The sequence below is a fragment of the Nipponia nippon genome, unplaced genomic scaffold (assembly GCF_047370975.1).
Source record: "Nipponia nippon isolate SJK-2023a ecotype South Korea unplaced genomic scaffold, ASM4737097v1 scaffold_1, whole genome shotgun sequence".
In the NCBI taxonomy this organism is placed as follows: Eukaryota; Metazoa; Chordata; class Aves; order Pelecaniformes; family Threskiornithidae; genus Nipponia; species Nipponia nippon.
Window position 1 is genome coordinate 4,746,474 of NW_028262290.1, and position 13,909 is coordinate 4,760,382.

The 13,909-nt window shown below is 41.3% G+C and overlaps 1 protein-coding gene across 12 annotated transcripts in view; it reads left to right on the forward strand.

Annotated features, from left to right (window-relative positions):
* The window catches only part of PTK2 (protein tyrosine kinase 2), a 226,786-nt gene that overhangs the window by 82,153 nt on the left and 130,724 nt on the right, over positions 1–13,909 (forward strand). For all 12 annotated transcript variants that reach the window (XM_087741987.1, XM_087742226.1, XM_087742058.1 and 9 more), the window contains one exon: positions 7,827–8,053. In XM_087741987.1, coding sequence (XP_087598113.1) covers positions 7,859–8,053 — 195 coding nt within the window. In that variant the 5' untranslated portion in view covers positions 7,827–7,858. The remainder of the gene's footprint in view (positions 1–7,826; positions 8,054–13,909) is intronic.

The following is a 13,909-nucleotide window of genomic DNA, read 5'->3' on the forward strand; positions in this document are numbered from 1 at the left end:
AAATCTTATTCTGCCACAAAGCAATATGAAATCATTGGTATTGACTCCAGAAGTCTGGAGGAGGAGGCCCTGATGTACTGTTTTGAGTGGATTAAGTGTTTTAGCCTTTTCAAGGCTATATCAAGTCAGGGGGTTTTGATAACAAAAATCTTGAAGTGGACCATACAGTGTATATCTGCTCCTAGCTTGACTTCACCAGAGTACTGAGACTTACTAGTTATCATAGTAGAGGCTTTGACTTGTGCCTGTTTCGTGATCATGTCAGTACATGAATCCTGGAGGCCATCAACTGATTTCTAATCAGGCATTATGCCTTTGACTTGACTGTTAAATCAAATGCCAAATTTGAGAAGGTATTGCTTCTGTTCTTTGACTAATTAAGCTAGTTCTGCTTACTCCTCTGTCTTTGGGTGCAGCAGGAGGAGACTTCAGGAGACATGAACGCCTAGCTAAAGAATGGCGTGGCTGGTGTTTAGGTCCTCAAACACAGCTTAGAGTCTTGAGGAGCCATGACCTTTGATTCCTAGGGGGATCCAAGGGAATACCACAACTTACTCTGCTCTTCAGGAGCTTATGTGAGGATGCAAGGAGACGCATGGTACATGCCCAGTTCCAACAACTGCAACTATGCAAATCACTGATATTTTTTTTTTGAATGTGTGTGGAGATACACAGAAGCATCATCTCAAAAAGCTTGTAATTAGGAGAATTATTATGGCCGGTGTACATTGAACTTCCATTCAATCACTTGAATAAGAATCACTTTGTTCTTCATTTCTACCTGTATACCAGAGGCTGTAATTACTGGCTTTGGAAAGCACTTGAGGCAGAATAGGCTTAAGTAAAACTTTTTACAGGTCACTGGTTTTTGTAATAGGCCATTGTCATGCTCCTTTCCTCTTGAGCACTTAAGTGCCTTTTATCTGATGGGTGCTCCTGGTTTTCAGGAAAAACAGGGATAACACACACACAGTTAAAACTATATTAAAGGGGATCAAAAATTAAAAGCCCATAAAGTTGAATGTTTTGAAATACAGGGCTGGGATGATAGAATCATTCAGTAATGCAAAACTAGGAAAGGCAGATTTAAAGTCAAATGGTAGCCAAACCCAAATGGGTTAAGCTGTGATAGTGCATAGCCAGAATACCTTACTTTCCATAACTGCTTCTAGCTCAGACATTTCTTGTTCTTAATTTCTGAGAAGCACACTTGTCTTATCACTAATTCTAAATTTTTGCTTTTAGTATTCTAGAAAGATAGTATACACTCAGTGCTTCTACTTACTTCTTCTAGAAGGAGACCTTGTGCTGTAGAGGGCCTCCTTAGAGCAGTATTTCAGTAAGTGGTATTAAAAAAAGATTACTTGAATTTGTACAGCTTACTTCACCGTCTTGTTTTGATGTTTGTAGGTAGGACTGCTGCCAACCAGTGGTGCAACTTGAAAATAGAATTTTAACCGTTTTTAGAAATACGGAATTTCTACTTGCTCACGTCTGTGGTGTGCTTTTTAAGAAAACTTCATCACTATAGTTCTCTACAACTTGCTAGAGAAATTCGAAAGATCAGCAACAGAAGATGTAAGGGGAGATTAGTGTTTACTTGGATTTCAGTGGTACCAAGGGACCACAGTGAAGGTTCAGAGTGCTACTGAGAAATGAAGCAAGTATCTGGCTGGATACCTTGTTCTAATTAAAGCATATACAGACATTGATTTTCTTGTATTCCCAACACAACTGATATTTCCTCATTATTAATTTTTTAATATTAAAAATAGAAATTGGTGCCAACTCCAAAGGGAATTGCTAGCAGTGCAGATTATGCAATGGTACAATAAAACTGAGCTAAACTGGGTGTTTAAGGCATGTCAGGACTTAATCCTATGGGATTCTCAGTGAGAAGGATGGGTACCGTTTTGAATGTCGCAGGATGGATAGAGGGCAAGACATCTTGGTAAATTTGAATTGCTGCTTGACAGTACAAATAGTTCGGCTGGTTGTCGGTACCCTGAAACTTAGTTCTGTCTCTCTTCATCTCAAGGTGCAGTGCTACCCAAGGAACAGGCTACCACTTGTGGAGCACTTAGCAAAAGTGACTTACAAGTCCTTAGGACAGCCTGCATCAGTAGCAGCTGTACATGGAATATGCCCTTGTTTCAGTTAGTTTAGGTGATATATATACATATTTATTAATTGATTTTTGCTGGGATATGCCTGCCTTGTGTTTAACAGGCCCAAGGTTGTCATATGGCTTTGGTTCATATGGGTCTTGTAGTTCACACTTTCTCTGAATTCCTCCTTCGTGCTCCCCTGAATGTTTAATCTCCTCAAACATTGATATAATTGAAATAAATTTTCCCATGTTGGCAACTTGCATTGCTGAACTTGTTTTGACTTTGGTCTGTATTATCTTTTCATGTTGATTTTCTAGTGTATTTCTAAAACACTTAACTCTGCAAAGACAAACTGTACATTTCTGCTTTGAACTGTGTTGAGACATAGATTTAGTAACTGTTTAGGCAGTATTCCCTGGGGAAAAAAAAATGTTCAGAGAAATTGTTAGTACCAGGCCATTCTTCTATTTCGTATTGATATAGTGTAATATTTGATGTGCCTCATGTGACAGATGCTCAAGTCCCTGAATTTTCATTGTGGCCTTCTTGCTGGACTCTCTCCATTATGCCCATGTCTTTCTTTCACTGGGCCCAGCGCTCCCGGTGCCCCTCACCAGTGCTGAGTAAAGGGAAGGATCGCCTCCCTCGCCCTGCTGGCAATGCTCTGCCTAACACAGCCCGGGAGGCTGGTGGCCGCCTTTGCTGCGAGGGCACGTTGCTGGCTCACAGGTGGCTTGTTGTCCACCAAGACCTCCAGGTCCTCCTCTGCAAAGCTGCTCTCCAGTCGGTCACTCTGGTAAAGCCGCATTGTTCATTGAGGATGCAAGTAACCTAGTGGCTTTTACTTCTTATAATAACTTCAATATTTTAAGTCTTGTAGAATTTTTATACCAGGACCAGAGAAAGAAATGAACTCTGAATTTTTATTGTATTTTTAATGGATTCTTATGTTTTTCAATAGATTTATATAGATTTTATAGGTTTGAACTGAGATGGACCAAGTTATTTTGTGGAATTGCAACGTAGAAGGGCCATGATTTCATAGATGTCGATGCCTTCAATCCTGACATAGAGATCAGAATATGGAGGTTGGGCAACATTTTAAAACTTCATCATACCTACAAGGGACAACCTGAAGTCACAGCGTGAATAATTACAGCTTGGCTCCTTGTCACATGGACTTGTGAACACCGTGTTGTTGGCCATCTGCCAATGCTGCTATGCGGAACAGTTTTGTGTTGTTGGGTTTTTTTTAATATATTATCAAACTGCTAATGTTGAAGACATTTTTTGCGTTGGAAAGATTTCCCTTATGAGAATACTTTAACTTTTCTATCAGTTTACTAATCAATTTTTAGTTAATTGATTTAAATAGTTCTTTTGTGATTATTCTGACTCACTTCAGTGGAAGTAATTTGGTTTGTCAGTACTCAGAGCTGGTAGTGAAATGTGACTTTGCACTTTGATTGCGCTACTAAAAGTCATAATAACCGACTTTGTTCCTGATGTAGTTAGTGAATATGGGGAATATGCAGTGCTCATGAGCTATGTCAGCAGGAGTCACGTTGAACAGCAAATAACTTGCAAACAGAATTCTAGAATGATTCAATTAATTATCATTTTGTGTTTTTTTGAGAAAACAAAACAACTTTTATTATACGCTGCTAATGGAACTGGTACCTAAGTAATGAAAATGGCAGATAGTCAAAACCAAATTGTATAAAGACAGAAAGGAGCACAAAAAAGGTCAACAGTGCTTTCTTGTAATTTACTTGAGAAGCTGTGAAGCGCAGCGTTGTTGGGTTTTTTGTTTTGGTCTTCAGGTTTTTTTTGAAAAGCTTTATCTTCTAATCTCATTTAGCTGTCTCCCCAATGCTTTGCAAAGCCTCAGGTACTCCACCACAGTAAAGCAAATCGTCTGAACGATAACACGCATCACAGTTTGGTAAAAACTGTAATACCTTCCCAGAGCCGCTAAATATCAGCAGGCCAGGTTTGGTTTACTCCACTCCCCAAGCTTAGAATAAGTCTTTACAGGACTGAGAAATGTGGTTTTTGTACAGTGTGAGCATTTGGAGAGCAATAGTCTTTACGCTGGGAAGCTCAAAGGGATAGCGGGCAGGCAACTTCACGTACAAACAAGTTTGAGCAGACTTGACTTTAGACCATGAGTCTTCAGGGACATCTTTCACTAGATCAGGTTGCTTAAGCCCCATCCAGCCTGACCTTGAATGTTTCCAGGGATGGGGCATCCACAGCTTCTCTGGGCAACCTCTTTCAGTGTCTGACCCCCCTCATCATAAAAAATTTCTTCCTTGTATCTAGTCTAAATCTACTCCCTTTTAGTTGACCGTAGCTTGTTTCTGCGCCATAATAGCATGCTACTTGTTTTATACCAAGAGGATTAAAGCTGCTCTTTTAAACTGAGATCTGTAATGGCAGGATTACAAACCAATCTGGTTTTCGTTTAGAAGAACCCAAGTAAGCATCCTAGTCTTGTAATCTTGGCTTTCTTTGTATCTTAAAACAACCAAGCAGATCTTGTAAAATAGTTAACTACCCTTGCATCAAGAGCAGCTATGTTTTACAAAGTTTTGTCCTGGGGCAGAGTTTTACAGTCACGTTATAAACTCAAATGAAAGGGCTGATTTTAGTGGGAATGTTAATAGGTCCATAACCAGAGATACAACATGTGTTTCTATAACTTGAGCTATCAAATTTATTGCTCTTTTGGTACCTCATAAAGTGAGCATTGGGATGTTGTAAAGAAGTTGTAACGAACCCACAGATGATCAAATTTTGAAGGAAAACTGCTTTTCTAATTTTCCACAGGAGGAAAAGTTTTACCTTTAAAAACCTCTGACCTGTAAAACCTTGTGAAAACTGATAATAGCCTGTACCTCGTATGGTCAGTCTGATGTTTGATACCACATCTTCCCTTTGATGTGATGCATATGAAAACATTGCAATAATGTTTTGCTCGAAATTCTGCTGCCTAAGAGCACTTCTGGGTATAGGAACTGATGTCTTTCATCGCTCTTCTGTTCGCTGCTCCCAAGGGACGTAGACGGTCCGTATTAATTCTGTGGTCAGACATCTTCTAAATGCTTGTTTCTACATTTGCCGGTAGCTTTTCTCCCTGTTCTTTTTCTGCCAGATAAAACCCGATGAATGCGTATGTTAAAATTATGTGCAAATTAATATTAAAGCAGGCTTTCTTTCAGTGCTCCTTTACTAAAAAAATACTGATCTCGCTTTGGTTGGTAGCAAATTTTCCTGCCATTTGTGTGCATAAACTTGAAATAAAAGCTTAGCGTTTTTACTAGTGCCTTTGAGGTAGAGTAGGTTGTTCTGAAAGAGGCAGGACATAATGCAGAAGGGTTAAAAGTGGCCCAAGTCCGAGCCTGAAAACTGCCGTTTCATTCCTAGCAGTTGCAGTATTGAAGGGCTTCATCTGCTGGAGTTGTCCTAATGAAACTCCCTGCCCTGCAGACACTTGGAGCTTCGCGATGGCTATTTTCACCTTCCAGGAGAGGAGCCCTGCAGGGAGGAGCATGTACGGTCATGTCGTCTTGCTATTAGTCTGCCACAGGGGAGAGTTTTATAGCTGCTTCAGCTTTCAAGTCAAGGTTTATGTGAAAACAGCTCGCAAGCTGCTTTGGTGAGGATAAGTCAAGAGTAACGTTGCGGAGGGCTTCCTGGCGTTTTTTGGATCTGTATCTGCTAGTGTAGAGAGAGTAGGAGGAAAGGTTTTAACGTGGGCAAAGGTTGGCTTAATACTTTTGTATTGATTGCCAGAAAAGAGAAAAATAAAGCAAGGTACAAAAGCTATAGTGGTTTCTTGAGTTTTCAGGCAGAGGCAACAGGGATGTGAAGCTAAGCTAGCCCTTCGCCAGTGGGGGGGACCCTCAAGGGTCCGGCCCTGGGGAATCTTTGGGAGAAGTGTCCCCTTGGCCTGCTCTTGCCATCTTCCCTGAGGGCAGGGCTTTAGAGGCCTTTTGTCTGACACAGTACTGCCAAGTTTAAGTTCTTAAAGCTCTGTTAGATGAATGCAATGCAACCATTTATTCCAGCGGTAAAGACATACTGCACAGATGGGCTGTTTGTTTCCTCTTTATCTTGTGGGTCTGAATTAGGTAGACACTTCAGATCCTTGTGTTAGACTTCAAGTCCTGTTCTAGCCTCTAGCAAATGTTATCTACAGTCTGAAGATGCCAAGCCTTGATACGGCCATTGCTGGATTCCTGTTAGCTGAGCTCATGGTGTGGTTTGACATTACTGGCGAACTGGCGTCATGGCTAGCTGCTGCTGGAGGAGAGAGGCTCTCCCCTCCTTGCCCCTGACCACCGCCTGCTTCTGCTTCTCTTCCTCTGTGCTTGTCTTAATGTCTATGTGAGCGACTTCAGGCAGCTGTGGTATAAAACTAAGCCAACCCTAAAAACCAAATCACTTTTTCTATTTTTCTTCCCCTCGATAGTTTCCTGAAGGGGTTGCCGGGGGCTCAGCGGAGCACGGCGGCGGGCGGCAGGCTGGTGGCTGAGGCTGTTGAGGGGCAGCCAGGCATCACGGGAGCTCGGCTGGAAGCGCGGGTCTCTCTTCTGCCTCGCAGCGAAGTAAACGAAGGCTCGGGCGTTCGGTAGCAGTACTGAAGCGGTTTCACTCTCTTCCAGCCCCCTTTTGCAGGCCAGCTTACTACCAGAAAGGCGTTCAGAGTACTATGCCAAAAAGATCAAGTTTATTTTATTTTTAACATCTCCAGTTTTCCAAAACTGCCTCCCCCCTGGCTGCTCACTGTGAGGAGGAGGTACAGAAATCTCGGTGCACTTGTCCAAGCCCTGGAGCAAAGCCCTGCAGTTCTTTGCTCTTTCCAGCCAGCAGACTGGAATGATGCTTGAGACTGTGTCAGGAGGTATTGTTTGCTCTTTTCCTCTTGTACTGCATGGATTTCTCAGACACCATCTGCTTGTGGCTGACTAAGTTGCAGCAGTAGCCAAGAGGGAATTTTTTTACTTTGAGATGCAGACTCATACCGTGGTCCATGTCTTTTGCCACCAGACTTGGAAACCAGGCTAGTCGATGGCAAAACTTAACCACTTATTTAGTAGGTGATCAGAGGAGGGACAGCCGTGTTCTTAATGGTTCCTCAGTGAATAATGAATTTAGCTCTGGATGGTTTTGAGTCACGCTGGTTCCCAAAATAGCACAAAACAAGTTATGTGACAGTGACTTAGCGTTAAACAGGACAGCCTAGCGTTAGCGTGCGGCTTCTGAGTGGAAAGCCTCCACTTCAGTGACTGGGCTGTCAGGGTTTCCCTGTGCTGATCTTTAAAGGCTTGTTGCAGGACCAGACTTGGGAGATTTTAGGAATGGGAGCTCCTGTTAAAACTGGAAGGTGCTATTCGGTGTCGTAAGCTTTGGCAGAGGCCTGTGTTAAGTCACTGAGAAATGAAAGGAAGCAGTCTTGCCAGAGATACCACTTTTGTTACTGATGGTGTTGTGCAGATTTGGATCACTTGCTCCAAGGGGCTAGCAGTTTCACTGGTAGTCATCTGGGTAGGTTTTTTATGTTTGTAGATGGTATAACTATTTTAGGATGGGACTCCAAAAAAGGCAACTAAATGTCCTTTAAAAATGAGTCTTTATGGATTTCCAGTAAATGCTTTGTATGAATCAGGTATAACTAAAATTAATTTATTTTTTGTTTCCCTTTCCTAGAATATGACAGATACCTAGCATCTAGCAAAACCATGGCAGCAGCTTACCTTGATCCAAACTTGAATCATACACCAAGTTCAAGTGCAAAGACACACCTCAGTACTGGGATGGAGCGTTCCCCAGGGGCCATGGAACGAGTCTTAAAGGTTTTTCACTACTTTGAAAACAGCAGTGAACCAACGACGTGGGCCAGCATTATCCGGCATGGAGATGCTACTGATGTCCGAGTAAGTCTGGTTTTAGCATTCTCATGCCATCTTTAGGTTAAGTGTTAACTTCATGCTCAAAAAATGGGAGGTAAAAGTCTGGAAGAAAACAAACACAGAAGTTTTGTGGTTTATTTTAAAAGAATCTTTACCTGTGGTGTATTGTGAGTAACTTCAGAAAAAGCTTTAAGTGGTACCAACTTTCCTTGAGAACAAAAAAATCTGATGTATGATTGTGTATTATCTTAGAGAAATGAGAACTCTTCCCATTTTTGCAGATTAGAAACTTGAAATTTGCAACAGTGGTTATCAGTCTAGATATCACTGCTGATGTATGTCCATTGACTTTTACCACTTTATACTCCCCAAAAGCCTGTGTGACACCTCATGGCAGCATGGCAGGGATGAGAGCTGGGATGAAGGTGACATCAAATGACACTTTTCATGTTTTTTTAAAAAAAAATTAGATGTTTAAATGTAAGATGTGTATATTTACATGTTTAAAATGTTTAAATGTAACATGTACATGACTTTTTTTAAAAAAAATAGTCTGGTTTGGAAACTCATTCCTCCACAGTGTGGGGAAGTAGAGCCGAAGAGTCCTTTCTCCCCCCAGTAAGTGCCTTTCTCCCCCTCCGGTAGTCACCTGCTGCTTGTATTTGTACAGTGTTGTCCTTCAGTTAGTCTATGCAAAAAAAAAAGAAGGCTGGGATTTTTTTAAGAAAACTTTAACTCTCTGTAATCTTAGAGGTATTGCGGTAGTGTCATGTATGCATGAAAAAACAGTGTTTATTCTGAAGCATACGTTCTCTAATGCTGAGACATTTGCTTACCTTTTGCTGCACTTACTCTCTGAATTTTTGAGGTGTTGCGGTATTTAAACTGAAATGAAGCTCAATTTAACATGTCAGATGCTTTTAAAACTTCGTGGTTTGTTTGGTTTTTAATTATCCTCCAAGAGCAGAATCTTGCATGGTGGTAGGTGGTATGCGGGGTTGTTTTCTTCTGTGAGGTTCTTGCTGTAGAAGCAGGTTCCCATCTGCTCACTCCTTCCAACATTTGTATTCTCTGCACGGTACTTCAAATTCCACTACAAAGACACGATTCCAATCTGCTGAAGGGAGAGAGTTGTCAGAGTTAAGGAAACCTGTTGTCTCCTTCTGCCCACTCTTAAGTTTCCTTTGTGCAAGAGAAAACTAAGTAAAAAAGACTAAGGAGTTTTGAATGTTTTCCTTTCCTACTGTTTGTTTTCCGGCACGGCTGCGTATGAAAAGACCTAACAGCATTCCTGCGTGGAGTAGATCTTGTGACGGCGATCATAGACCTGTGAAATACCAGGATTTTCATTGGTGATGATCAGAAAATCTCTCTCTTGTCAATTTTATAAGCTCATATCTGTGTTTCGGGATAACTTGGTGAGCCGACAGGTTAGAGCTACAAGAATGGGAATCATTATCATCAATAGCATACACTTATTTTACATGGAATAAGGTTTTTTTGGGTGCCACTTGAAGCATCTTTGCTCCCTGGCTTTAGTGGTTTGATATCTGTCTAATGTGATTAATTCATTTCATAAAGTGTATTACTTGGTACAAGGGAAGAAAAACTATGTCTCAGTATGTTTTTAACCTTGCAAGCCTCTACTGTGGAGAAATGTCTAGGGTTCTTTATATGGTACTCGAAATCAAGGCTACCTTTCCAAAGAAGTGTGTGGAAACTTGAAAAAACAAAAGCAGAGATTACATCTCTGGTTTCTCCAGCTCAGAAATACCTCTGGTTATGGGCTTTAAGGATACAAAACTTACAGTCCCTGTAAGAAATACAGTGCTGAGTTCAATTCGCAGAGTTAGATATCCTTGTTTTAAGCAAAAATGTGTCATTTTATATCAAAGCGGGATCAAAAGAACAGGCAAGGAGTAGTTACGTGAGGCTTGCCTTAATTTTTAGTTTTCTTATATGCATGTTTCATTGGATGGGTTTTTTTGTAAAAGTAATGGGATTTTTGTATTGTTCTCCTTTCCTAATAAAGAAGAATGTGATGGGTCGCTGTTAAAATTTGTTCTTTTAACAAATGCGGTTCTTTTTTTATTTTGTTAAACTGGGACAATGGCTGTTGAATGTGCAGGTAGTCCATAGTAAAGATCTAGCACTGATGTATAACCATGTCCTGACATTTATTTTAGAAACAGTAAACCATTGGAGTACGAGCCTACATTCCATTGGAATGACTGCTGTTTGACCGAGCCGAATAATTTAAGATTAAAATAGCCTTTAAGGTTTTTATACCTTAGTTTTACCCCCCCCTCCTTTTGTGGAGGAGACAATCTGCAGTAGAGCTTCCATTTCTTCTGAATTAAGAACTGGGGAGGAGATTGGTGTTGGGTTTGGCCTTCGGCTTGTTTCCAGGGAGCTCTTTAAGAATATTCAGGGGTGGATGTCTTTGAGACAGCTCTGCAATTAAAAGGAAAATTAAAAAAAAAAAAGGTTTTTCAAGACTACTCCCTGTTAGCACAGCTTCTGGGATGGTAGCCGAGGAACCTTTCCAGTATTCAAAGGAAGTCAGACTTGGTCTGAAATCTCCAGAAGAGCCAATTAAAGGTATTTCTGTTGGTAAAGTGGAGGACTTTGTGGAATGTACTAATGCCAAGGGAAAGCAAGGGTGGAGTTTTCTTTCCTGATTTGTGATTTCTAATATCTTCTGTTTCTAACAAAGTCAAGTTTGCCTTTGTCAATGGAAAGATGTGTTTGACAGTCAAAGAAGTGAGGAAAGGCCCTTTTCCCTTAAAAAAAAAAAAATCTTCTATGACTTCGGAAGAGTGGAAACAGTGCTTTATCGGTATACCTTATACACAAATTCTTGATCGTGAGAGGAACCCCTTTTCATTAAAAAACTCATGTTGTTAAGCTCAGATGAACAGAACTTAGCTTTCTGTGAGAGTCTCTTAAGTGTCTAGACTAAAGGTACGATTTCCTTGCTGTTTGAGTTGAAATATCTTTAACCACGACTACAGTGTGGCTATACGTAGGCTTTACTTTGAGGAGAACTTCTGGCTGTGGATCTCTGTTTATTCTGGATGGATTTAGTCCCTCAAAGACAGCTGTTTCCTTTGAGGGATGAGTCTGTATTCTGCAAAGGATTCAAGGGCAGCTTTCAATTCTTGGAAATGCTTTCTTGGATTTCAAAGAACTGGCATGCTCCCTTTACCCCTTTTTTCCTTGGTGTAAGACTAAAGACATGCTTCACTTCCAAAAAAAAAAAAAAAAAAAAAAAAAGGCTTTTATGAATGTGCAAACAGTGGTCTCCTACTGCAAAATGAAATGCATATATAGCCACGCATTTGAATGGTTGTTTATCTTCCCTGTTTAGCTTGGTATGCCTTCATTTGGATGTGCTGTCTACGTGCATGTTCACAGAGGGGGTTTTGCAGGGCTTTGGGGTTGGGGGCGACGCAGGGCGTGCTCTGCCCTGTTCGCAGCCTCAGGTGTGGCAGGCAAGGAGGTGGGTGTTGCTGAGATGGAATTTTTTTGGTCTCAAGTGCACCCTGAAAGTAAACACTGCTACTGCATCTTGATCAGCAGTTACAAGTAAATCACCTTTCTGTTTTCAGAAGAAGTGGTTGAAGCGGAATTGCACCAATGATATTTGATAGAGAAATGAATGGACTGTATTTAGCGGATTGAGGGGGTAGGGAAGGGTTAGGTTTCTGAGAAAACAGACACTTGAACCTTGTGTGAGCCCTTATAGATGGCTTTCGGCAAAGTGCAGTTCTGCTCCGCGGTCTGCATTCCCACCCCAGAGGTGCCCAGCTTGCACCCATTACACCTTCTTTTAAACTTTAGCCCTTAAAGCTCTTCCTTATTTTTAATAGTAGTTGTGAGAAGTAAAGATGGCATTGTTTATGTGGAAATAACAACCAGAAATCTCAAACCAGGTTATTGCCAGACATGCACTGCACCTTGATTCTTATACAGGTTTGTTTTCTTCCGATTTTCTAAGACTAGCTGACTAAAACATAAACTGGATAGAGATAGCATTAAAGCTTCTAGCTGTCAGCTTTGTCCTTATTTCTGGAGCTAGAGAGAAGCATGGTTAGAAGTCTTTGACAAATAAAGACAGTGTCCAGGGCTCTCTTAGCCTGTTCATCATTCAGATGTCTTTTTTCCTTTTTTTGTGCAGTACCGCCCCAAAACATCAGCTTCTTTCATGTTGACAGAATAAGAACTAAAAAAGCTGAAGAAAAAAGGAGCATCATTACTTAAGGATAAGGATATATCTAACCTAATGGACATGAAAAAGTACAAAGTCAAGGGGCATTCCTTGGCTGCGTCCCATTCCTATATCATGGAAAAAAACCAGAGCAAATTCATCTGCTTCCCTACCCACCTGCAGAATCTTATTTTTCACAGGTAGAAGGTCGGGGTGCAGGGTTGGAAGACTCTCTGTTCCAGCCAGGTCCCTAAGTTGAGCTTTTTAGAAGGAGAAGGGCTGAAGCACATTCAGTCAAGACATCACTAAAGCAGTTTATTAAACTACATGACTACGTTAGTATTTGTTGCTTGCTCTTTTGCTGTTTGACTCTCCCCTTTTATACGTATCCAATTTTTATCTTCCCAAACCATTTGCAATTTGCATGTCTTAGTCCATCCTACAGCATCTGTATTTCATTCTGTTTTGGCTAGCTGTTCTTGCAGTATTGCCATTCCTTCCAGGTTTGCCTGCATTAGGCTCTTGAGTTTTTGCGGGTATTTCTGCACTCTGGATGGTTGCTGTATTTTACCCAGTAATGCAGGAGACCTGAGTACTTGATTGGAGATCCAATTTGTGGTGGAGGGATGGAAAGAGTCTCTAGTGCAAAGGTCTACAACTCAAATCATATCCTAGTTAGACAAGTATTTCTGCTGGCAGCAGTGCCAGCTTCCCTCTCACTGTTTGCTTTCTCCTGCCGCCACCTTAGTTGTGCGGGCAGAGGTGTTGTGACTGGTTGGCAAACTCAGTCCAAGTTCAAATGAATGTTTGGTTTAGTGCTGTTTTTAATCCAGATCAGTTCTGCAGTCTTGTTAACTGCATCGTCGTGCAGACTGACGCAATTGAGAAAACTGGAGGAAGAACGGGAATGCCTGCTTATGCTGGCACTGCTCAGGGCTGCAGTGTTACTGCACCACCAGGGAAGAGGCTCGTAAAGCCTTATTTATGGGCATCCCTCATCATCCACTGCGGCATTCCTGGTTGCCAAACGCTTCTCAAGGATATTGCCTATCTTGAAAAAGGGCAAGAAGCTTGCCGGTCTAACTCTCGGTCACTGAGAAGACTTAACTTCTAGCTGCAGTTCCACCCATTCAGCTTCATCTCTGTCCTCCAAGTCTTCCCCTTTTTCAAACCTGCCTTATTTTGACCCGGTATCTGGACGAAAGATAGTGGATGCTGTGGCTAGTCTGGAGCAGAGCTGGTGTACATAATACTGATTCTGATTGACTACCAGGTAGCCAGAAGTTGAACATCAAGGACATGGTTTAGTGGTGGACTTGGCAGTGATAGGTTAATGGTTAGATTCGATGATCTTAAGGGTCTTTTCCAACCTTAACGATTCTGTGATTCTATGATTCTATGCTGCTTTCCAGCTTCTGAATGGATCAGATACGCTTTATTGCTTCTTGGTTCCTCCTAAATCAAGCAGAGAGCTTGAAGAGATATGGGGGATTGGGCATGTGGTAGGGCTGTTCTAATGTATCTACTGCTATCTGTAAAGGAGAATGCAAATGTATTATTCAGGAATTTTTTTTTATCTACTGGGTTTCTCTTCTAGAATAGATTCTTATGATAATATAGTACAGGGGTAGCAAGTTGGTCACACAAAGTTCTTTCACATTCAGTGGAGG